The sequence below is a fragment of the Ambystoma mexicanum genome, chromosome 3p (genome assembly GCF_040938575.1).
Source record: "Ambystoma mexicanum isolate Mex_15411 chromosome 3p, UKY_AmexF1_1, whole genome shotgun sequence".
NCBI lineage: Eukaryota > Metazoa > Chordata > Amphibia > Caudata > Ambystomatidae > Ambystoma > Ambystoma mexicanum.
In genome coordinates this window covers 520,739,749-520,763,935 of record NC_090925.1, presented here as the reverse complement: position 1 = coordinate 520,763,935, position 24,187 = coordinate 520,739,749, and the positions used below count along the sequence as shown (strand labels likewise).

Here is a 24,187-nt window from a genome sequence, read left to right as displayed (position 1 = left end):
GTTCTGGCCATCATGATGTTTTCAATGCCAGTAACGCACAGTTTTATGGTAGGGCTTGGATGCATGGGTAAAAACATCCCACAAGCCCCCCTCTTGTGATGGCCATTCTGATCTCTCACTGATGGAACTCGCAAGATCTGGGATGTTCGCCTCATCTTCTTCCAATTCCGAAGATGGCACAGTTCAGCATCTTTTCCTCCCTCCAGTCGATCAATCAGTTCTCCTTGCTGGTCCTGATGGGAGGATTGGGCGGTATCCCGGGCCCCTCGGATCTTTGCTCCCGGTCCCCGGTCGTCCTCCTTGGTCAGTCTCCGTGGTTTCATCTCTCCTACGATGATAAAGCAAAAGCGGCAATACCTATTCATAGACATTTTTCCACCACTATTGATATAGTGGGGTGACATATACATTTTATAAATCACAAGAATAGATCATAGCATTCTTATTTTGAAAACAAGATATCATCATGAAACATTTTTTTTCCAATCATAATATTTTAGAGACTATATGTGGGATATTTTAGGATGGGAACTGAATTAATCTGGAGCGGTCTCCTTTGGTATTGCAGAGGACTCCTCCAGTTGCTGCAGAGTGTGCCTGGGATGGCAACACTTTAGCTGATTTATATGTACCCACTTGTCTTCCCCTTCCGCCAGACTACCTTTGGGTATGTGGATCTTATACGCTACAGGGGAGATCTTGTCTATAATTTCAAACGGTCCCTTCCATGTAGGCAAAATTTTTTGCTGTTTGGCCTGGTTCCGTTGGAAATTGTATAGATAGACCCGGTCTCTCACATCATATTCCTTCCTGGTGGTTTTCAAATCATAGTGCGTTTTCATACTCTCAGCTGATCTTTCTAGATTCCGCTGACCATAGGCAAAAGCATGTTGGAGGTGTTTCCTTAAATTCTCCACATACTCATGAGTTGTGGAGGCATTTATCAACGTTCGCTCTTGGGTTCTGTATAGCAAATGCTGGGGAAGCACTATCTTGCGTCCAGTCATCAACTCAAATGGTGACATTTTAGTTGCAGATGAAGGGGTAGATCTTATGGCCATTAGGACCAGAGGTAGTCGGATATCCCAACTTGGCCCAGAATCGGCCACAAACTTTTTTAATATGCTCACAATGGTTCGGTTGTATCTCTCCACTGCTCCAGAAGAAGCTGGCCTGTAAGCAATATGTAGCTTCCATTTGACCCCCAGTATCTCCCACATCTTTGTCATTACTTCACTGGTGAAGTGGCTACCCCTGTCTGACTCAATCCTTTGAGGTAGACCAAAACGGGAAAAGATGTGGTTAATCATCAGGGCAGCTGCTGTTTCAGCCTTGCAGTTTTGGGCCGGGAGATATTCCACCCACTTGGTAAACAAGCATGTAACCGTCAACATGTACTTGTTTCCTCTAGACGAGTGAATCACAGGGCCTACAAAGTCGATTTGCAAATCTGACCATGGCAGTGTCATCCCCCTCTTTTGGAGAGGCGCACGGTGTGTGAGGGATGATGGCTGAAATTGTGCACACACAAGACACCCCTTCAAGTATTGGTCGAGGTCCTGCCCCATGTGTGGCCAGTATGCAACCTCTCTTAAGATTGCCAGTGTTGTGTGAAACCCCCTATGACCGGCGGTGGCCGCATCATGGGCGTGACTTAACATCAGGCTTCGGAATGAGGTAGGGACCACCCACTGATCATGGCCAGCTTGGGATTTCCTTACCAACAAACCGTCTTGGATTCGGAACCTTTTTGGACATTTCATCAACACTCTTAGGTCCTCCTTCCCAATGTAATCGGTATCCGTCAGGGGAAAGTTCTCAGGGTCCTCAATGTGTTGGTAAAACTTAATTATTGAATCCCCCTTCTGAGCTGTAATCAAATCAGCATCAGGGGTCTCCTTACTCCATTGTGCAGTTGAAAGATCATTGTGAGCATTTGTCTGGGACCTAGTGATAGCAGTGACCTGGATTTCCCCCAACAGCGACTCTATTTCTATTAGATCCCCTTGGATGGCCCCGGTTTTGGCCAGCTGATCCGCTAAGTAATTTCCAGTTTTGTCTGTTCCCTCTACTTTGGAATGACCCTTGATCTTTTTCCAGTAGATGGTCATCCCATTCGATGTGACCAGATCATCAATATTTTGGATTAACTTCCCATGTTTCAGGGGTTTGTTATTAGCACATAACATGCCTCTGGTTTTCCAATTAACCAGTTGCTCCACGAACCCGTTCCATACATAATCCGAATCTGTGATTATGACCAGTTCGTGGAGTTGATGTTGGACAGCAGTGAGGATGGCTTGATGCACAGCCATCAATTCTGCCACCTGACTACTTCGGGGACCAATTTTGTACCCAGCGGAGGGTTCTGGAAACTCCTTCACCCATGCATTCCCTACGCCGGCCACCAGTTCTTTCTCCCCGTTGTTTTCAACATGGTACGAGCATCCGTCCACATAGACAGTGGGCATTCCCTCACACTTGTCTTCTTCAAAGACTTTGTGTGGGGAATTAAGGTATGCCTCCATGTTGTCCTTGATTTTTAGACTTTCGTCCTCGAGACAGTTTTCTCTGGCACAATCATGCAAGTCAGCCAGACCTTGCACGAGGGGACTCTTCTTATTTTGGCCATATCTGACCTCCACAGGAAAGCCTTGCATTGACAGAATCCTGGAAGTAATTTGGGAATTACTCACATTTCCGGGCCGGATTCTGTCACTTTGGAGGTATTGCAGAAGCTGGTGTGGAGTCTCCACTATGATGTGTTCCCCCTGGATAAACGGGCGGTAATTCTTCAATGCCCACACCGTTGCCAGGAGTGCCTTTTCACAATCGTTGAATTTTTCCTCCACAGAGGATAAAGTTTTGCTCGCATAGGAGATTACTTTATTGACCTTGTCATGCTTTTGGTATAATACTGCCGTCAAGCACGTATTAGAGAACCCTGTCTCCAGGAAGAACTCCTTGTTTCTGACAGGGTAAGCGAGGCAAGGCGCTTGTGAGAGGCTTTTCTTGAGTTGTCTTACTGCCTTGGATTGTTCTGGACCCCATTCCCACTTGACCCCCCCCTTCAAGAGATGAATCAGGGGTTTAGTGATCTCTGCGTAGCCCTCAATGAACTTTCTGTTGTAATTAGTCAGTCCAAGGAGGCTCCTTAGTTCCCGCAGAGTTGTGGGATCCTTCAGTTTCTGGAGTGCTTCCACTTTCTTTTCCTGGGGACAGAGACCCTGAGGAGTAATCTCATGCACCAAAAAATTAACACGGGTTCTACACCACTGTGCTTTCTGAAAGGAAAGTTTTGCTCCGGCGGCCCTCAACTGTGTCAGAACATAACAGATCTCCGCTATGTGTTCCTCCACAGATGAACTTTTGATGAGGACATCATCTACATAATCCAGGTTACCCCTCGCACCCAGGTCGGGCATGGCCTTATGTAGGAAAATGTTGAATTCATTGCCGGAGTTGAGGTATCCGAAGGGAATCCGGGTCCATGTGTACTGCTGGCCCCCAAAGGTAAAAGCCAGTTTGTATTGGTCCTCCCTACTGACAGCCACAGTCCAGTATCCAGTGGTCAGGTCTATTGCTGTGAATACCTGTGACCCCCGGATCTGGGCCAGCCCTTGGTCAATGTAGGGCAGAGGCCATCGGGAAGTATGGACCCGTTTGTTGAACTCCCTAAGGTCGGCGCAGAGTCTCCACTGGCCGTTTGGCTTCAATATTCCCAGCACCGGATTATTGAAGGTGCTGTGTACTGGACGGATTATTCCCCGGGACTCAAGGTTCTTAATTATTTCAGTAAGGGACTCCATGGATGCGAGAGGCAAACGATATTGCTTCACAAACACTGGAGTCATTCCAGGGTCCGTGGGAATTGTTGTGGTGTGGATGTCGGTGCGACCACAGTCATATGAGTCATATGTGGTAACAAAGAGATCTTGGAAATCCAAGAAATCCAAGAAAACTTGTTTCAACTTTTGCTTCTGTTCCAAAGTCACGCAGGCGTCAGCTAGGTTGACTCTCTCTCCCACCATCTGCCTGAAGCCTGGAAAGACTTCTGGTTTTGCTATCTCAGCGGCCTCCTCCAGCTGGGTGGAGAAGTCCCTGGTCAGAGTGCTGATTTGGACTGGAGGCTTCAGGTGGGAAAGGCAGCACTCATGGACCTGGAAAATCACCTCATCCCTCCTGAAGTCACAAGTCACATCTTCCTTACCATAAGGGCAAGAAGTGTACACTAGGAAGTTCCCCCCATGCCGGGTAAAGATCCTGTATGGTGTTGTATTGTCATCACTGTCACTGTCAAAACAGTCCTTGGGGATTGGTCCTAACAGTTCATTTCCTAAATCAATGAAGAAATGTCGGTCATCAACCGCCATTCCAATGATGGTGCCTGCGGCTAGAGTAATACTCTGTAAGTCGCTGTTATCCACCTCTATTGGAATGGTGTCATGTTCTATGTTGACTAATGGTGTTGGGTTTACCCCTAACCCTTGCTGTTGGAGAGAAGCATTTACATGAATATAAGCATCAGGGTTTTTCAATTTTTTTCCTCTTTTAACTTTCACTTCCAGGGAGAATTGTCGGGTCCTTTCTGGGATGGTGACTTCCTCTTTAAGCTGAATTTCCACTACATAGGGTAGCAATTGAGCTGACCTAAATGCTTTTTCTTGATCATCAAAGCCCATGGGATTATCCGCTAATCGGGACCAAGCTTTGAAGTTTATTAGGTCCAAACTAATGGCAAAGCGATTGAGAATTTCACTGCCTAAGTAAAAGGCGGCAGTGACGTCTCGCACGACCAAACAATTATGGACTATGCTCTTGTTGCCAATGGAGATTTTGAGCATACACCTGCTTGGCAGGAGATGTTTGGAATTGGGTGCTTCTAGGTCCATTTCCCATTTGTCTATCAGTTTGAATGTGGGAATGGCTGGATCTTTTGGTAGTTGGCGGAACATGGCTTCGCTGATTAAGCTCTTACCGTTGTTCACACACACTCGAGCGAGAACAGAGTCCTTCCCATCATTTAGCTGAACAGGGATGAACAACTTCTCTCCAATTTGATGAATATCAGCCAGGCTCTGAGCTGATTTCACATCTTTCTGGACTATAGGAGTGGGAGTGTCTGATTGTGGATTGGTAAAGAATTTCAGAGTGTTTCCTTCCAGTGTGGAATACCACCTTAAACTGGAAGGACGGTTGATTTTCAGAAATAGAGAGGACCCCCCATCACCAGTCTGTTGCCCTACTGCTATTACTGTCACGTCTGGAATTTGGTTGTTCTGGAAGTGAAATTCTACTTGGTCAGATTTTTGTTCAACCATGTGGCAGGTGCCGTTTAAACTAACATGGTTGACACTCTGTTTTAATTTTATTGGTCGGCTAGTCTGGGTCCAGAGGACCTTGTTCACGCAATCTATTAGGGGTGACAACCTCCTCAGGAGGTCATTCCCTAGTAAACAAGGGGTGCCCTCTGGAGTCACTACTATGACGGGGTGTTTCACCTTGTGTCGCCCAATTTTGATGTCCAAATCTGCAGTCCCCTTGACAGGAATTTCCTTCCCGTCAAAGTTCTGCAGTTGTCCAGGAAGAGAGGTGAGAGGAATATGGTAATTCTCCCCTCTTCCTGCATTTAGTTCATCAAAGGCCCTTTTGGACAGAAGGGTAGTTTAGGATCCAGTGTCCACCAGTGCCAAAATTGTACCCTGCCCCTGTACTTGTACCGGGGCATAATATCTTCCCTCCTTCTCCTCAAGGGGGCACAGATAATGCACATTTTTGGACAACTGGTGGGCTAACTTTCTGGTTTTGGACATGGCGAGAGAAGAGATCTGGGCAGAATTCTGTGGAGAGCCCGGGGAATCTGAAAGAAAAAGTTGGCAACTGGAAATGGTTTCGGGTTCTGGGCTGCCCCCTCCCCCTTTTTGGAGGCAGTCATCAGGATGGGTTTGACCCATGGGATTTTGGTATTGTTGGTTCTGGATAGAATGATGGGCGGCGATAGCTCAATCCCCCCATCTACCCAGTCTGGATTTGAATCTCTTGGGACCCATTTTTCCTTTGGAGGAGTTCCCCCATCTCTGAAGGAGAAGATCCTTTTCCCAGGATCCTCTGAGGATCCCTCTCCCTCAAATTGGAAGACCTGTACCTCCTCCACAAAGTGGGTCTGTTTGGGTCCTTTGTTTCTCCTACCTCCTCTTTGCTCTTTGGGTGGCAGACTTTCAGTTGTAGGAGATTTTGTTTCCGGTTCCTGGTTTTCCAGGGGCTGTTTACAAGTTGGGAAGGAACCTTCCTCCAAGGCTTTACACCCCCTTTCCCCTTGTGCCTCCTCCCTGGGAACCGGTGGGTTATCGGGGTGCTGCCCCCGTCATTGTTCTGGAGCACCAGGCCCAGAGTTTGGGGCATTCTGCGGTGACATGCTCATCTGAGGGTTCTGTTGAGCCCTCAGTATGTGACCCAGATCCCATGCCATATTTTGGACCTGGCGCTCAAGTTGTGAAACCCGCTCAGGCTGATACGGGGCTCTATTTTCTCCCCTGGGCTGATCCCGGGAAGGGTAGCTATCCCTTCTCTGGTAATACCACGGATTGGGAAGATTTGGGTACCCCTCCACCCTTGGCCTCCCCTCTGCCGGATTAGGTTGTCTGGGCTCAGGGAATTGGGGAAAGAAGGATGGATGATTTCGGGGCTGGAAATTGGGTGGATACCTAGGAAATAAGTTCTGGCCAGGATTTGGTGAATTTCTGCCCTCCTGGGGGAAGTTAGGAGGGAAGTTCCCTGGGTCAGGTGCTTGGCTGGATCCCCCCCCTTGGGCTAGAGGAGTCCACACATAACCCAGGATGGGTCGGTTTCCCTTGTAACGGGGACTTACATAATCAGGGGAGCGGGGGACCCCATTTGTGGGACTACCTCCTCGACTCCCTGTCTGTGACTGGCCCGAGGGCCTTCTGGGCTGTGAATTATTTGGTGCAGGCAGGTTTTTAGGCCCCCCCCCATCTCCAAATCTAAAACGGGGGCAACCTTTACCTCCACCACCTTGGCAGCAGCAGGGGTGCTGTTGGTTTTGGGGTTTTTCTGCGCATTACTTTTATTTTCTATGGGCTTCTGCACCTCATCGATCCGGGTAGCCTGTTCAATGACCCAATCTAAAGATCTTTTCTCGTGAAAATCTCTCACAAGCTGGGTCATTATGTATTGGGGAGAGCATGGAAAAACGTATGATAAATTCTCAGCTGTCCGTGCGCACCCTTCTGGTGGTCTGCGCAAAAACACGCTTCAATTCTTGCACAAACTCTTGTGGGGCCTGGTCCTCCCCACATTGCAAATTGTAGGCTGCCTTGCGAGCCTCTTGGGGATTTCTGTGAACAGAAAAATGTTTCAAGATGGCCGCCCTGTGGGTGGACCATCTTGAATGGTTTTGGTCCTCCAGCCCCGCAAAGAAACTGGAGTATTCTGGTGAGAAGGTCCACTTTACATATTGAATACAGCTTTGGCTGTCCTTCAAATGGAAAGTCTCCATCATTTGCTTGTAAAGCTCCAAGTGTTCCCAAACAGAATACTTGGCGTTCTTGTGATAAGGCATGATGACACTCCTTATTGCCTTTATTTGTTTCAATGGGTCCTTAAGCAAGGCCCTTTTGGCCTTATTGGCCTTTTTTGTTCGGGTAACCCTGGTCCATTCATCCTCCGACTCAGAAGCACTGTTCCCAGAGGTGCCCGTCTGATCTTCCAGGTTTTCCCGGATTCTGCGAGCCTGGGAATGGCCGGCAGAATGTGGGGACCTGGTCTCCTGTGTCCTGTGACGCTCAGAGGAGTCTTCAGATACCTCCTTGCTACCAGGATTTAATGGGTACCCCCCCCCCACTGACCTAACTGCGTGGAGGTTTTCAGGATGCCCTTAGTGGGTCTACTCTCCTGGGGTTCCCAGTAAATTGCACGGTACTTAGGTGCCCATACCCGGATGCCCGCCCCTCCATTCCTGGGTGGTACTGGCCTATGAGCCCCATACTTTTAGCTGGGTAGTAATCTGCCATCCCTGTGGCCCCGTGCTCATGTGCGCCAGGGAACATGGGGGTGGCAGAGTCCAGGGACTGGTAGAGATGAAGGCCTCTGGTACTAGGGCCCCTGAGGTTATGCTCAGGCATTTCCCTTTCCCAGCGAACTTCATCTCTATCAGCCCATGCTCCCTTTTGCAATGCAAGAGCCTGGGCTTTCAGCTCCTCAACCAAGGCCTTACTCGACTCCATCAATCTATCATGGCTACCTGTTGCTGGAGCCTATCATTGTGCTGGCAGAGAGCCTCATTCTCTCTCTGTGCCTCCTGATTGGTCCTGGAGTACTGGGCCAGTCTTTGCTGCAGGAGGGTTACCTCCAGTGTCCCATCCCTACTGGCCTGCTCCTTTCTTGCCAGAGCCTCTTCCACCCTCCTGGTGTGCTCTAACAGGTTCTGATGCTCTTTTTGGAGGTCACCCAGCCCCTGGAGGGCCAAGTGATTTTCTTCAGTTTTTCTTTTTAAATGGCAGACTTCCTGGCCTAAGGTGTCCCTTTCCTGACTAAGAGTCTGCATCTGTGCCGCCAGGTCGTCCCTTTGCCTTTGAAGGGCACAAGCTTTCTGGCGCTCCTGATCAAACTCTGCCTGGTTATCCATGTCTTTCAGGATCAGTTTATTGCTCTCTGCCTTTTCCCTATCTAGGTGGCTTTGCATGGTGACTACCTGCTCAGCACATGCCCTATTGAAATCTAATTGTTGCTCCAGCTTTTTCTGGCTCTGCAGTATGAAGTCCAAACCTTCTTGGTACTCCTTCTGCAAGGCCTGAAATCTGGTATCCTGGTCAGACTTTTCCTGTTGCAGGATACACATGTCCTCTTTGATTTTAATGAGATACTGTCTGCTCTCATTTTCTGACTCCTTTCTTCTGTGCATCCTCTGCTCAGAAGAGACCAGGTCAGATTGGGCCTTCTCTAACGCGATCTGTTGCCTATTTGCCAGATCTTGGCCTTCAACACATTTGTCCTGCATGGCTCCCATATATAGGTACAAATATGCCGCTATCCTAACCATCATGTCATGTTCATCTTTAGCTTTAGGAGCCATGGATAGTTCACTCAGGGCCACATGTAAGGGACCCTGATCTCTCCAGATATCTAACCCAGTTGCAGTGAACTGTTGCATGATTGCCTGCAACCACGCATCCTGGCCCTGCTCAATCCATTCACCTCTCACAAATAGCTTATGCAAGAAGTGCTTTCTGGCTATTTTGATGTCAACCAGTGTCGTCATTCTGGAATTTGAGTTCCTTCCTGAGTTACAGAAGTTTGTATTTTATTTTGCAAAACAGACTGTTTACTTAGAGTGTTCCTTTGAGGGGTGCTTTCACAGTGTAAAACAGCGTGGTGATCTAACCGGATATGTGTATCTGGTCAGTTGGCACACTGTATTAAGCTGCACAAGTGGTAAATCTTCCGAATATCCCGGCTCCGAGCCCCCACTCTGTAAGTGACTCTGATCAAGCAATCCCACTAAGTCAGTGCCTTGTCTGGGATGCCCAAGGGAAGCCCTTATTTATATATTTTATGGCAAGTTATAATCTGGATGATGAACCCTTGTATAACACCCCTCTCTTAGAATCTCCCTTGACCCCACTGAGCCAAGAAGTAGGCTTGTTTTGCAAACTTAAAAGGTTTATTTATCACACTTTTATAATACATTAATAATTGATATCACACTTATGAATATAAGGTTGATCAACAATGGGTAACCTGACACTAGCACACTTCTTTACAATCAATGAGGAGTTGGTATAGGATGGATAAGGCAGCGAAAATACTTTTATGGTTTCAAGAGAAAAGCAATGAGGAATAAAATGCAGTACGGAAATAACTTGATAGGATTTTAGCAAAAGATAATATAATCACTTTTTCTCTGGCAATTCACCCCCCCTATGCAATGTAAGAAATGGAAGGAGAGCACACAGTCTTCAAGAATCCCAACAAATTGCAATACAAAATGCAGTTCCCCCCTAGCAAGCTAAGAGAAAAACAGGTATGATTTTAAAAAAGAGGCCCAAAATGCTTTGAATGTGGTGGCAATGAAGTGAAATGATGCTAAAATTGATTTTAATTCCCTGTAGAGGTTCAGGGTGAGTGATAGCTAGTTTATATTAGTTCAGGCTCACTTTAGCAATGCTCTATGAGTAACCAGCAGGTTAAAACGAATTTTAGCAAAGGAAAGCAAGAAGCTGCTGATTTTTACACGTGGCTGAAATTGTGCAAAATGTCAAATCGCGGCAAATTTAATCGCGTGCGTCGAGCATAATTACGGAGGCCCTATAAGGAGTAGCAAGTCGGTCTCGTTGGAAAGCCTAGAATCTTAGCTTTAAGATAAAAGTCGCTCCTGGCACAAACGGTTCCGGAGATACGGACGATTTAATAAAGGTAGTTTTTCGGATTTGAAATTTTAAAGCTCAGAATGACAGATGACAGTTTTCAGTTTTAAAGATGACAGAATGACACGATTCTAGGAGGCAGTTGTAACAGGCTAAAATAGTTTGGATTAGATTATTTTAAACTAAGAAATTGGTTTTGCACAGTGAGTACTCACACTATATTTTTGAAATAAGCCGTCAAGTTCTGGTCGGGTTGGACGGGACTTCCGGCGGGTGGTTCTGAAGTCCCGGCTATCTGGGTCAGCTCTGCTCTCTGGTTCTGCTCTCAGCACTGCACAATTCTGGTCTCTCTGGATCTCTGGTCTCTCCGGATCTCTGGTCTCTGGAGGTTGATGGATTTGAAGTCTGGAGTCTCCCGGCAAAGCGTCCCGCAAGAAAGTGGAAAGTGAATGTCCTGTCTGGCTTCTAGTGGCTCTTTTTATGTCTTTAGAAAGTGGGTGTGTGCGTTGGTCATAACTAAACCTGCCCCTCTCACTTATCATTGGCCAATTCCTCCTCTCTCCCTTGATTGGGGGAAGGAAATGGATTGTCATCATGATGAGGTCTGTTTATGGGTCAGAGGATCCTCCCCTGGTCAATTTGCCCACAAATCTATATTTGATTCAAATACATATTTCCCAGATACACAAGTGGTTGACATTACATGTACATATTACAGATGAATTAAGACAGGTCTCTGTTCAAGCCCCATGTTCCTGCGAACTGGGATTCAGAAATGACAACATTTTGCGCTTTTTTTGGTCGGTTGACCAATGTCAGACATTTACCAAAAATTACACAAATGTGCGCAAGGAGTATGGACATTAATTGATGAAGTGTCAGATTTTTAACATCCAGACATTTGGAGTAAGACCCTACTTTCCGCTAGCAACCCCCCAGAATACACCACAGGGTCCTAACACCTCTTAAAATGTGCACGGAAAAATCCCAAGAATAATGATATTATTTATATAATTTTGACCAGTCCGCACTATGAGTTATCTATCTTTTTAAAATTATGCCCTGGTCAAAAAGGGGTGTGGCTTCCCACATCACATGGTGGAATAACTGGTTTATCCACTTCCCCCAAGCTCAGCTTGCTAGCAGAGGCACTGCCCTCCCAGTTTCCCCCAAGAGGAAGCCATTTTACGACCCCCCCCAATATAACATTTACCTGAGCCCAGGACAGGGCTTAGTTCAACTTCCTGCAGTCTGCAGGTACCCCTCCCTTAATTCAATCAGAGAGTTGTCATCTCCTTTTGGCAGGGGCAGCAGGATGCAGCTAGGCCTGGGAAGAGTGGCTGAGCAGGTTTCTCCTGTCGGGTGTAGTTGTCAGGCAGAATTCAGCTAAATGTCACTTTAGTTCCCAGTTTAAATCAAACTTACAATGTTTACATATACATTAAATAATTACTTCCTTCAAGTCATTTCAGAATATAGTTTTACATTGTATCCACCTCTAAGCAAGTCTTTCCTTGGCCTGGTTTGGGTTCCTCTGTTCAGTTTTACACAAAAGTCTGGTGGTTTTAAAACGCCGGCTTTCTGATAGTGGTGAGCACCTGTACTGCATCCATTTTTGACATTAAGAAAATTAATTCCCCACAGTTCTGGGTTGCTTTTGGCAATCAGCATTGCCATTCCCAATGGTTGCAGGCTACTGTGTGTTTAGCCCGATGGTGGTTTTAGGCTGTGCCCTCCTGTGCTCACAACATAGGCAAAAATGGGTGGCAGCCTATTCTTGATGTTTTCCCTGTGCACTCTCTGGGGGGTTCTGGCCATCATGATGTTTTCAATGCCAGTAACGCACAGTTTTATGTTAGGGCTTGAATGCATGGGTAAAAACATCCCACAACACCCAGACCAGACCGGATACGTTCCACATAGGAACATATCCGATAACCTTCGAAGACTCCACCGGGTCATCGAACATACGAAAGATGATCCAGGTGAGATTGCTATAGTATCGTTGGACGCAATAAAAGCCTTTAACTCGGTGAAATGGCCTTGGCTGAATGCAGCCCTATCTAACTATGGGATGGGACCTGGGTACCTTAAATGGGTCATATTACTGTATAGCGAGCCGCTAGCCAGGGTCAAAACAGGAGCGAACATCTCAGAAAGGTGGCAGCTCAGCAGGGGCACCATGCAAGGATGCCGTGGTCCCCAATGCTGTACATTTTAGCACTGGATCCCCTGGCAATATACCTGAGGCAACGGTACGAGACAATAGGGATTAATATACAAGGGGAACCACATCTAGTTTCACTATATGCAGATGATATGCTGTTGTACCTAAGATACCCCGAAGAGAACCTCCAATATATCCTGGAAGTGATGGAGCGATTTGGGTCGCTGTCGGGTACAACGGTGAACCCCAAGAAGTCACTTATATTTCCACTGGGAAGGTATGTGGGGGTCCCATGCGACCGATTACTAATCTTACAAATACCATGGGAGATTAGAAAGTTCAGATACCTCGGTATTGACATTTATCATACAGTGGAAGCAGAACACCTGCACAACACCGAGCAGGTGGTAAAAAACATAGAAAATAGCATGAGGTTTTGGACCAAACTCCCCCTGACAATGATGGGTAGTGGTACGATGTTGAAGATGGTGGTGTTGCCGAGATTGTTACACTTCTTCGGAAACATACCGTACCTGATACCAAGGTGATTCTTCACTAAGTTAAAGAGCATGTGTAGGGGATTCCTATGGCACCGGACTAGAACCAGAATTTCCCTTTGGAAGTTGCAGAATACATTACTTTAAAGGAGGTATAAAGCTTCCAAACTATGAGATCTATTACTTAGCTAGCCAATTACAATATGTGGCCAAGTGGCTATGAGAAGACCCGACCTCTGAAACGAGATTGCTGGGACACGAGTGTTCCCCGTACTTCTTGAAAGAAGCGATATGGCTACCAAACTCGGAAATTAAAGAGAGCTCAAAGATGATGGTAGTGGGTTGGCAAGTGTGGCGTAAGGCCTGCCAGGTCATGGGAAACCCAGCCCCATGTTCCATGTAGGTGCCGCTGGTTACACTGACGGGAGGTGACGGGCAACTAATGAAAATGATTGGGAAGCACTGGGAATCAGTGGGAATTGTAACAATGGGAGACATATGGCATGAGGGGGAGATAAAAGTATTCGAGATGTTGATGGAGGAAACAGGGTTAAATGCAGGGAAATATATTACATATAATAGAGTGATACCGCTGGTCAGAGAAACATGGTCGGAAATTATATTGGCAGAGCTACCTGACGAGGCCATAGAAACAATATACGATATAGCAGAAGGTGGGCACGAGATTTCAAGACTATATGAGTTATTGATGTCCAGAGTGGGAAAGGAAGTAGCACATCTAAGACATGACTGGGAGGAAGAAGTCGGGGAACCCATGAGCGACGGGATGTGGGAACGGGCCCAGGGGTACCATAAGAAAGTTTCCAGAAATGCGAGGCTTCAGCAAATACAACTATATATCACCCATAGAGCATATATGACTCCCCAGAAAATAGCCAAATTCAAGAACGCAGGGCAGCAAACATGCCCTAAATGTGGGGAGGAAAATGCTGGAATGTCACACATGTTCTGGGCATGTCCAGAGATTGGGAAGTACTGGGACGAAATAGCTCACCTGCTGGGAGAAAAAGGGGTCAAGATAAATGTTGAATCTGTGTGGGCATGTCTGATAGGACGGTTCCCTAGACCAACATATGAGTAAATTAAAGCACTTGGCATACATACTTGCCAAGCGTAGAATTGCCATGGGCTGGAAGGCATGTTCTAGACCAAAGATAGAAATTTGGTGGAAAGACCTCCAGAAATGGGCAGAAGCAGAAACGGTAGTGTGGCAAGAGGTGGGTAATAGAGGAGGGGAAGAAGAAGCAGCAACCCTGACGGCCTGGAAACACTTAGTGGCCACATTGTATGGGCCCACCCAAGACTAGCCGAGTGACCAGGATTCCGCTGAGGACGCAGAATGGGGCACCCCCCAAAGAGATTTAAACGTGGACCATGAATTGGAGTAAGCTTGAGTTGGGGGTGGGGGGACAGGGGTAGGCAGTAGGCACAGAAGGATATAGGCAAATTTTGGTATAATTATGACATCTACTGCAAGTTTTTGTTGGTTGTTGTGATAAAATCAATAAATTGTTTTTTTTTAAAAAAGTGTATACTGCCTCAGGTGTACCAAAAAATAACTTTCCTTTTATGCATCAGTGTACTCCATCAATCAGCACATGGTTTAAATTGTGGGCACAACAGTGAACATGTACAGCTCTGGGTGTGACTTCACAAGTGCTTGCAGTCCAGCAATCAGTGGTGGCTGATGACTTTGTAAAATGATGGGGAGTAAATGTCTGACCCTGATTTTGTGAATCAACGCAGACACCAACACTGGACTTTGGGTGGGGTGCACCCCCATTTGCTTCCCTCCATCTGGAAATTATGGAAAAATGTAGTCCAAACATTGCCATTTACTGCACAATTTTACTCACATATTGTCTCAAAAGCATTAGGCATTTGGTACATTATTCGAACAAGTGCAATTGTGTATCTTTTTAAACCAACTTGAATTGAGTATAGCTGGTTCTTGAATGTTGCATGCACAAACACTACTCTGTGATAAATTAGAATCTTCAATGTAAAGTCAACCCACACTAATATTATGACTAAATTACAAACACACTGACAAGACACCCCACAGAAACCTCCCAGGGATATTTGATTTCCATGCGCAGAGCAGCCTCTCAGGGACTAGTTGGTGAGCTGTGAGTAGAGATAGGTAACCCTTCTGAATTCAGGGAGATGCACGGATGTGCTTGCTTAGTGCTGTTAGGACAAGGAGAAGAGTAGTCTCAGAAGGAGGGAGGAAGGAGAGGATGTGAGTAGATATTTATGTTCAAATAATACAAGCACCATATGTGCTTGGCCCCAGGGGCAAAGGGCAACCCTTATATGTCTAGTGGGATAACCCTGCTGCTTCCTAAATTAAAACTTTCTGAAATCCTCTTTCCTTGTGCACCTCAGCCCTGTGCATGTTTTATTTTTTTTTTACTCAGTCTTTGGCCTGTAAGCACTTCTTCAGTAACTCAGAGGATCTGTAACCAGACACAGCTGCATAGCAGTGGACAAGACAGTGTGTACTTTGGAAGCACACTAAATAAAAACAGGATTGCTCTGTTTGGAGAGCTGTGTCCCTACTCTCAGTCTGCACATTTCCTTTCGAACCTCACTGTTCAAGAATGTTATGAGGCAAGTTGGTGGGGCAGAAGAAAGGTGTTGTCATTTCTTTTAAGACCCACCAGCCGAACCACGGTTTTGAAACACTATGAGCGACAACGCCTATTCCTATATGACAGCCATGTGTGATTAATGTTGTCATTTTAAATGAATGGATTAAGTTGCCACTTTTAATCCAGAAGGCAAGAGATGAACACAATGATTTTGTAGATTTATAAGGGACAGGTGATCGGGAACATTTCACATCAGGAAGTGGTAAATGCTGGACAGTGGCAGGTTGTTGATTGAGTTTTTACCACATAGTCCACTCGCTATATCTAATTCCACACAGAAACAAACTCATCATTTTCTCATTGCCAGTCATGTGAGCAGCATTGCCCAGCGGCTTGCAATGATGTGCGTGTCCTGTGTCCACTGCGTGTAGGTAAGGTCATGTCCTTTCATTAGCTCTGTCATCATTTTTCAATAATTAAATTTGCAAGGTTACATGTGTTATGTTAAGTGTGTGTAAGAGCGCGTACACAATGATGTGATAAAGAGCCATATATATCTAACTGCCATGTCATACTTGTCCCCCCTCTCTTTTCCTGATCTTTTCACAATCACAATGCACTTGTAAGAAGTAAAAAAATGCTTAGCAAAGTTAAGTAACCAAAGCATGAAGGGGTGGTGCACATTGGTGCGCTTAGTTTTGTGCAGACTGCAGCCACGGAAGGGACTCAAATCTATTTTTGTGTGCAGCATATATTTATAAACAAACACAAAGCTTCTTTAGCATCCGCATCCTAAATGTGTTCTTCAAGAAGTATACAGTAAACTCACTGAGAAGCCTGGAAAGAGAGGTTAATCTAAACGCTGCTATGTCCAGATGTCACACAAAATGTACACGGTACGCTCCAAGACACAGGAGCATCAATCTTGCCTATATGTATTCTGCTACTGGGCCATAAACCAGAATCTCACTGGGTTATCAATCCAGGCAATCACCTACCTGCACCACGCGACTGTCCTTCCAAGCTGAATCTGAGGGAGGCAGGGGAAGACCGGCTTTACAGTCACTGAATAGTTTGGTTCGCCGACCTGTGTCCTGTCCCAGCAGTGGTCGCTCCGCTCCTCTCTTTACCTCTTTACCCTGGCGCACGTGCCTCCAAACTTGGGCCCAGTGACAAAACACAAGTGCCACTTTCCATAGTCCCACCCACGCACAGGAAACATTCAGTTTCCATTGGCTCAAAAAAAGTAGCCAATAGATAGCAAATGTAGGCACGACTGACAGCAGACTCTGGCTTCAGATTGGCCTAAGTCTGCTGCCAGTCATACCGAGCCCACAATGTTGAGCTCTTTGCGCAGCTTCCAGTTACTTACAGAGGATGAGGGCATGATTGCTGACTCCCCGCCGACCTCCAATAGATGAGCTCTATGTTATTTGCGTGGAGCCAGTGAGGTTCCATAAGGAACATAGAAAAATAATTCCTGGAGAGGGACGAGCCCTGCAAAGGCCTCTTGCAGCACATTATAGCAGCCTCAATTACTCCAGCCCAGGGTGACCATGCGCATTATCACGTAGATTCATTATGTAATTCCATGATATTGTTACTGCCTGGTTTAGGTGAAAGATGTAATTTTTAAGCGAACCTTACATCTTTTACCTTGCTCGGATGATGAGGGGGGCGTCGCCCTGATGCCCAGAGGTACCAGCCGCCCCTGCCAGAAATACATCCGGACATAATGCTTGCACCATCACACCCCTGCCCACGGATTAAGTAAACATCAAGTTCCAGGGACTTTAAAGTCGATGCCAATAGTTTATAAAAGTCTGACGATCCTGCTCCAGGAAGTTCAGCAAATGTTAGAAAATATTCAGCTGCATGACCAGATGATATCACATATCTAAGAGATAAAGAACATTTATCAACTCTGCTGACATCTGTTGTAGAATCAACAATGACACTATAGAAAGTGGCCATTTTAACTTCTTCAAGGGGAATACGCATTGTCTCTTTCACTAGTGCAATAATGGAATCATTCTGCTTGAATAACTCCAGAAAATGTCCTTCATTGGATGTTCTTCCCAATCCTGCATGTTCTCTGTGTCCACGGAGAGGCATCCCTTACTTGGTGAGACACAATATAGCATCAAGCAGTCGCCTTAGAATACCACTGGTTTTCTCTCTCTGCTGCCTTTCAGCTTTTATTAGCTCAGGAACAATAGTTCTATCTTGGCTAATTCTAAATTTGGCATGACACTCATAAGGCCAGTGTCAGTGTCACTGGCACTCGATTTGTTGTTGTACAGTACACTAGTAATACACACTCACTCCAGTCTCCAGGCACACTTTCTCTTGACAAGGTGGTTGGTGGTGGACTGGACACACAGCATCAAACTCAACAGCCAGTCAGTCAGCCACCAGAGCGCAGTGTGTGGACAAACTATTCATAACATGGCACAAACCAGGCACACAGGCCTGGACTGCCCTACAGCGGCAGCCAGCAGTGCCACTGCCAGTGTCGCCCCACTGGAACGCATGGACGCACCGCCCATCTGCCCCACCACCACACACATCGTTATTCCTTCTCATCAGCTGCTGCGGGCACTGGGCACTGGCTGCTGCTTATAAGTTATGTGGGACGTCACCCGACACAGCGAGACTCATATCGCGTATGTCCCGTTCCATTCAGAATCGTGACCCACTACTGGGGCCAGCAAACTGAAAGTGTGACTCCTCACTAAGAGTCCAGAAGTCCACCTCAGAGAGCTTCATGTGTGGAAGCGGCTGCTGCGCCCAGCCCCCACTACGCCCCACCACCACCTCTCACAATTTATGCCATGCCATTTTCCATTGGTGTTATTTGCCATTACTTCGTCGAAACAAACACTAGACTTGACCTGACGCCACCAGGCCGCAGCCAGAGTCCGCATGCCAGGCCTTAATCATTCTATCCGTAATTAATATTGGATGTATTTCCCATCCCATTCACACACACCTCTTGTGCACGGCACCTGCTCAGCCTCAGATAGAGATTAGCAGCAGACCCTCAGAGTGCAGTCAGTCCTCACCTCAGAGCTCTTCATGTGAGGCTGCTTCCAGCCCCAGCCCTCCTCTCACAATCTAAAGATCATTATATGCCATGCCATTATTTGTGATTTGCCATGGGATTGCATTGCCTCTAGTCTCTACTGAAATGAACGAACACCCGGCCAGGGGCGGCCATGCCATTTGTGACTTGCTACGGCATTTCAATTCCTCTCTCCTGAAATGAACGAACACCTGGTCATCGGCTGACCACAGGCCAGGGTCAGGCCAGGCCAGTCCAGGGCCTGGCCTTATCTATCCATAATTAATATTAGATGGATTCTTGCCCACTCACACACGCTCGGTCCGTGCGCGCACTCAGATAGAGTTTGGCAGTTGGCAGTGGCACAGCAATCATACAATGCCAAATGACAATTTCTGCCAGCAGTGCTTTAAGTGGGGTAAAAAATTGAGGGGGGGCCCTCGTTTGGGGGCGTGGCTTCCATTGCGGGCGTGGCCTAAAAGTGCACAAATCATAGTAAGGTGCGCAAACAAATATATAAATGTATTTGAGCATTTAAATATTTGTTTGCGTACTACTATGGTTTGTGATTTTTCAAGCCTTCTTTTATATACATAGCAATGTTACATATTTCTATGTTTATACAAGGTGGCTTGTAAGTGCACAAACCATAGTAAGTTAAGCACACTTGTGTGCTTACCTTACTATGGTTTGTGTACTTTTCAAGCTGCCTTTTAAAAACATAGACATTTGTAACATATGTCTATGTTTATAAAAGACGGCTTGAAACGTAGCCATCTTTTATAAAGCGTTGAGGACGGACAAAACCCAAGGTGGCTTTGTCCGTCGACAAAGCTATATAAAAGATGCCTTGAATTGTGTACGATTCAAGCCGTCTGTTATAAACATAGAAATATGTCTACGTTTATAAAAGATGGCTTAAACGTACACAGTTGAAGGCATCTTTTATAAAGCCTTGCCAAAGCAGAAAGGCGCCTCGGGCTCAGTGATCTCTGCTTAGAGCAGAGATCACAGAGCCCGAGGTGTCTTTCACCCTCTGCGAACCCGCGGGCTCCGTGATCTAACCTGCAGATTAGATCACGTAGCCCGTGGGTTCGCTGAGGGTCAGTGACCTGGCGAGGGAAAACTAAGGGACTCTAGCTTCCTCTGATGGCCCCTCAGATGAGGGGTCATCAGAGAAAGTTACAGTGACTGACGGAAGTGCCAGCCAGTCACAGCAACGCTGTGCCTGGCTGGCACTTCTGTCAGCTTGCCTGACGTTAAAGTGGCGGGCGCATCTCCCGTCGCGGCTGCGGCCGCGGCGGGATAATGCGTCCTGCCATGGCGTGGTGAGGCCGGGGGGCCCCGGCAGGGCCCCGGCTCAGCCCCACTTTTTGGAGACTGCCGGGGTCCGGCCCCGGCCCACTTAAAGCACTGTCTGCCAGTCTTGGACTTCACTTCCAAAACAAAAAGCACAGCTTGCTCATGTGCAATACAACAAACATATGATGCCTCCAACCAGATGCTGCACAATTAAACACCCCCCTACCATCGCCAACTACTATCCCAGTCAGATGATCAGATATATAATGCTGTGCCAGTCAGGCAGTGTCAAAGTCAAAAAGGCCAATTTAGAACAATAATTTACACATTGCCCTCACAAATGAAATGAGCAATCAAAACTCAAAAGACATGATTTGATTACATTCATGATGGATGCTCGCAATCGCAGTGCAATCAGATGACCATTCCCCACTGATGCATGTTACGACGCGTGCGAAAAAAAGCAAAAATATATGCGCTTTTTACAATTTACAGTGTATGGCCTGGCCGTGCCACATGGAATGCATATCTTTGCACTTCTAATGCTTGCGGCGGCGGCGGCGGCCTTCTTGCACCTTAAAGTGAGCATGTAATGTGGCCCCAAGATAAGCGGCTGCAGAAGCTTAGTCACGCTTACTTGGCTGGATCTGCATGCCTGTTGTCTCACTTCGAGCCTGGCCGACAGCGAGCGACTCTCTCAGACCCTCGATTCCTCTGAAATTATTTCGGATGCTGCTATTGGGTGCTGGCCGGCCAGGGGTGATGGTGTAGGGCAGGCAAGACCAGGTCACAGCAATTTCGTCCAGGAGGCAAGCCAGGAGTCGACCAGAGCCACCAAACCACCAGGGCAGGAGCAGTCAGTCGCACACTGGCAGTGCACTGACTGTACTGTGCGTACACAGGAACAGTGAGGTAGAGCTACGGGGCTGCAGCTGCTGGCGGACGTATGCGTGCCGTGCGTGCGTGCCTGGACGTGGACTACTTAACTGGTCTCAACGGCACGTGGCAGTTCAGTTGTGCTGAGAGGATGTGCTACATTTATAGCAAATGTGCCTGGGTTGAGTGAACATCGGTTTTAGCTCCAGATAGTCTGGAGGCAGCTCTCTGCCTGCAGGCAGGAGGCCTGGGTCGGCCAGCCCAGCCAGGGAATGCAATGCAAACTGCTCAGGCAATTGTTATATCGCACAATATCGTGAATTCTATTGAATGCATGATTTTCATACAGGATGCACTAGGATGAGGCATCATCAGGCAGGTTGCAGAGGCAGTGCATCTGCATGAACACCTGCTGCATTGCATCCCAGCCTCTCCTCCATCCCACAGGCTGGCGCGGCAGGGCCCAGGCAGCGCCCTCACCACCCTACATTCAACTCTCAGAGTCTCTATATGACCGCCTTATAAGATCACGTCTGTTTTGTATTTGCAAACGGATGTAGAATCGTTCATTTCATCCCAGGCTATGCCTGGCACAGGAAGGGAGGTGTGGGGGATCAGGTGCCGAGGTGGAATGGATGGATCATAATATGTGTGGAAGCAGGGGGACTTCAATCAACGGTCCACCAGACCTTACAGCTCATGGTCCCAAACACAAATCACAACAATCATATTTATTGGCATTGATAAGTGCCTGCCACCGCAACTTGCAGGCCTTTGCTATTAATATTGAGTTGACACTGACACCCACACATCTGTGAGAAGGAAGGAGACATGGGTCTGAGTTGCAGAGTTGAAAGAAGCGACCTCACTCCGCCTGTGTGCGCGGCCCGCGGTCCAGCTGGCTCGGCCGCCCAGGCTTGCGAGGGCGCACGCTGCTGAAATGAATATTAATATGCACCAGGCACCAGGGTGAAGCCAGAGGGCCAGCACCCTCCTCGGCCCTACCCTGGCTGCGCCACTGGTGCTGGAAAATCACAATATTGCTGTACATTTGATAAGACAAGCAGACCTTACAACACACATCTGACTGGGGGATTTAACAAAATGGGCCAATCAGATGCCAGGGTGTGGAATCAACAATGTATCAGAGTTGGCAGCTGATGAATCTGAGTTTCCTTCTATTTTAATGCCACAATAAAGGACCACGTTATTGTGTCAAATTGGATGTTAGCCCTAAAGGATAAATTGATCTATGCTCAATGTATTCCTTATCCTGACTCCTTTGGTCTTTGTGTAATAGCAACATTAGTGACAATATACACTTATTTTGGATTTTCGATTTGTGATATATTATTTCAATGTTTTATTTATTGTCTCTCCGAATGATTGCTCATATATTCCTTGACTACATGTACCCTGATGCAGTACTAATAGATAACTAAGCATTAGAATAAGAGAATGCCTGCATGTGATACGCAACAACAATGACCAATGTCCTCAGGTTCAACACTGCCATAAAGAACACCCAATAGAAACCTTGTAGGCAGCATCAACCAACAACAACATCGGAGATTGGGCAGAAAACAGAGAAACCTCACCAATTAACCATTCATAATAGTGGTTGGATTTAGCACAGTCAATAAGGCTGTCAGTAGCAGTGGTGTATCAACAGCACTCAATTTACAGCTCTACTATATGTGCCTGATTCCAACTAGCCCACACCCTTTTGGCCAACCCATGACTCTTTTCCAGCTGTTGAGGTATGGCCATTTTCCCAGATAAAAGAGCACCAATAAAGAGAAGGTTGGGGGAGGGAGGTCCCCAGAGGTGGACAATATTCTGTTTTTGTGGCAGACTACTGGGACTTGCTGCTGTGCGTGTAGGAGACGGATAGTTCCCATTTGAAATGGCAACATGTATGGGGGAACAAGGAGGTGCTTGGCATCCTGCACCGCCCCGCTCACATTGCACTTTCCCATGCATTCAATTCTCTTTCAAAATAGATGTAATTTCTGCAAAGCATAGGCTACTTATCTACAGTGGATCCATTACCCCCACACACAAACATTATGCTGCTCTCCACCCCAATGAAGAGTAGAGCTGTGGCCATTGCTTGTGAATGTTGGGCTGGCCTAAAGAACGAGAACATGTGGGGTGGACAGGTTATAGAGAAAGAGAATTCTGATTTTCCAGTGAGGGATAGAGGCTCAGAAGAACAAGTGGAACCCGCTTGGAGGGTTACCGAGCTTGGAGAGGCAGTCTGCTTCACATTGTCCCCGCTGTAAGGACACTGCAAAGGCAATGCGGTTGTTAGCAACTCAAAATGGCTGTCTCACTGCTCTTTTTTTCTCTTTCAGTTACAGAAAAGCCAGGAACCTGTCCCACGCTGATAGATGGAGCACTGCTGATTTGTGGTGTCGAATGCATCAATGACCAGGGCTGTGCTGAGGCTATGAAGTGCTGCAAGAACTCCTGCGGGTACACACACTGCCAACATCCTCAAGGTACAGTACGCTTCTCATGATGAATACTGCATAGGTGTTCTCTGATCTGCCAACCTTCACCCAGCTCACCAGACATAGAGAAGGGCAGGTCAATGTCAAGTGTAACCTAAAAACATGCCTGCTTGGAAGAGCCTTCAACAAACATCACAACTTAAGTCTCTGGCTGAATGGCAATCTTGTTGATATTATAACGGCAACAGCTCTCACTGAAACATATTTAATTAACTTCTGCAATATTTAGGACAAAATTGAAAATAAGCTAAAGAAATAATTACTAAATATGCATAGATTGAATTTTGTGATAAGTGAACTGTATACATGTGATAATAAACGATTCCACCATGTTAGCCTTGAGATGCATTTAATAAATGTATGTGGTCTCTGTGTCTAGACTTGTACAGAGATTTGAGGATTCCCCTTTCTTAGGGATGTGTTTCTGCATAGTCTGCCCATCAGGCAAACCTGAACTTCAGGCAATACCCGAGTCGCTTGCTAAAATCAGCATTGCCCCAGTAATAAGACCGGCATTTCAGGTAATACTTGCGTCTCTCCTGACGATTAGCATAGACACGGAAAGAAGAACAGTATTATGTAATGTATTTATTGGGTTTTTAGAATGCGCCTATACACAGTGTGGTTCAAGGCGCAAACAATGCCTCTCTCTACGATCAGCATAGACCCAGCAAGAGGAACAGTATTTTCGGGCAAACTTAAGCCTCTCTTTAAGATCAGCACAGACCCAGCAAGATGACCAATATTTTAGGTAATACCTATGCCAGT

General features: G+C 46.7%; 1 protein-coding gene across 2 annotated transcripts in view; it reads right to left on the bottom strand.

Annotated features, from left to right (window-relative positions):
* The window catches only part of LOC138580565 (E3 SUMO-protein ligase KIAA1586-like), a 185,932-nt gene extending 165,015 nt beyond the window's left edge, over positions 1-20,917 (bottom strand). For both annotated transcript variants that reach the window (XM_069651207.1, XM_069651208.1), the window contains exon 1: positions 20,665-20,917. Coding sequence is in view for 1 of the 2 variants with exons in the window: in XM_069651208.1 (XP_069507309.1) it covers positions 20,665-20,680 (16 nt within the window). In the remaining variant the exon portion in view is untranslated. The remainder of the gene's footprint in view (positions 1-20,664) is intronic.
* Between the last annotated feature and the right edge of the window lie 3,270 nt (positions 20,918-24,187).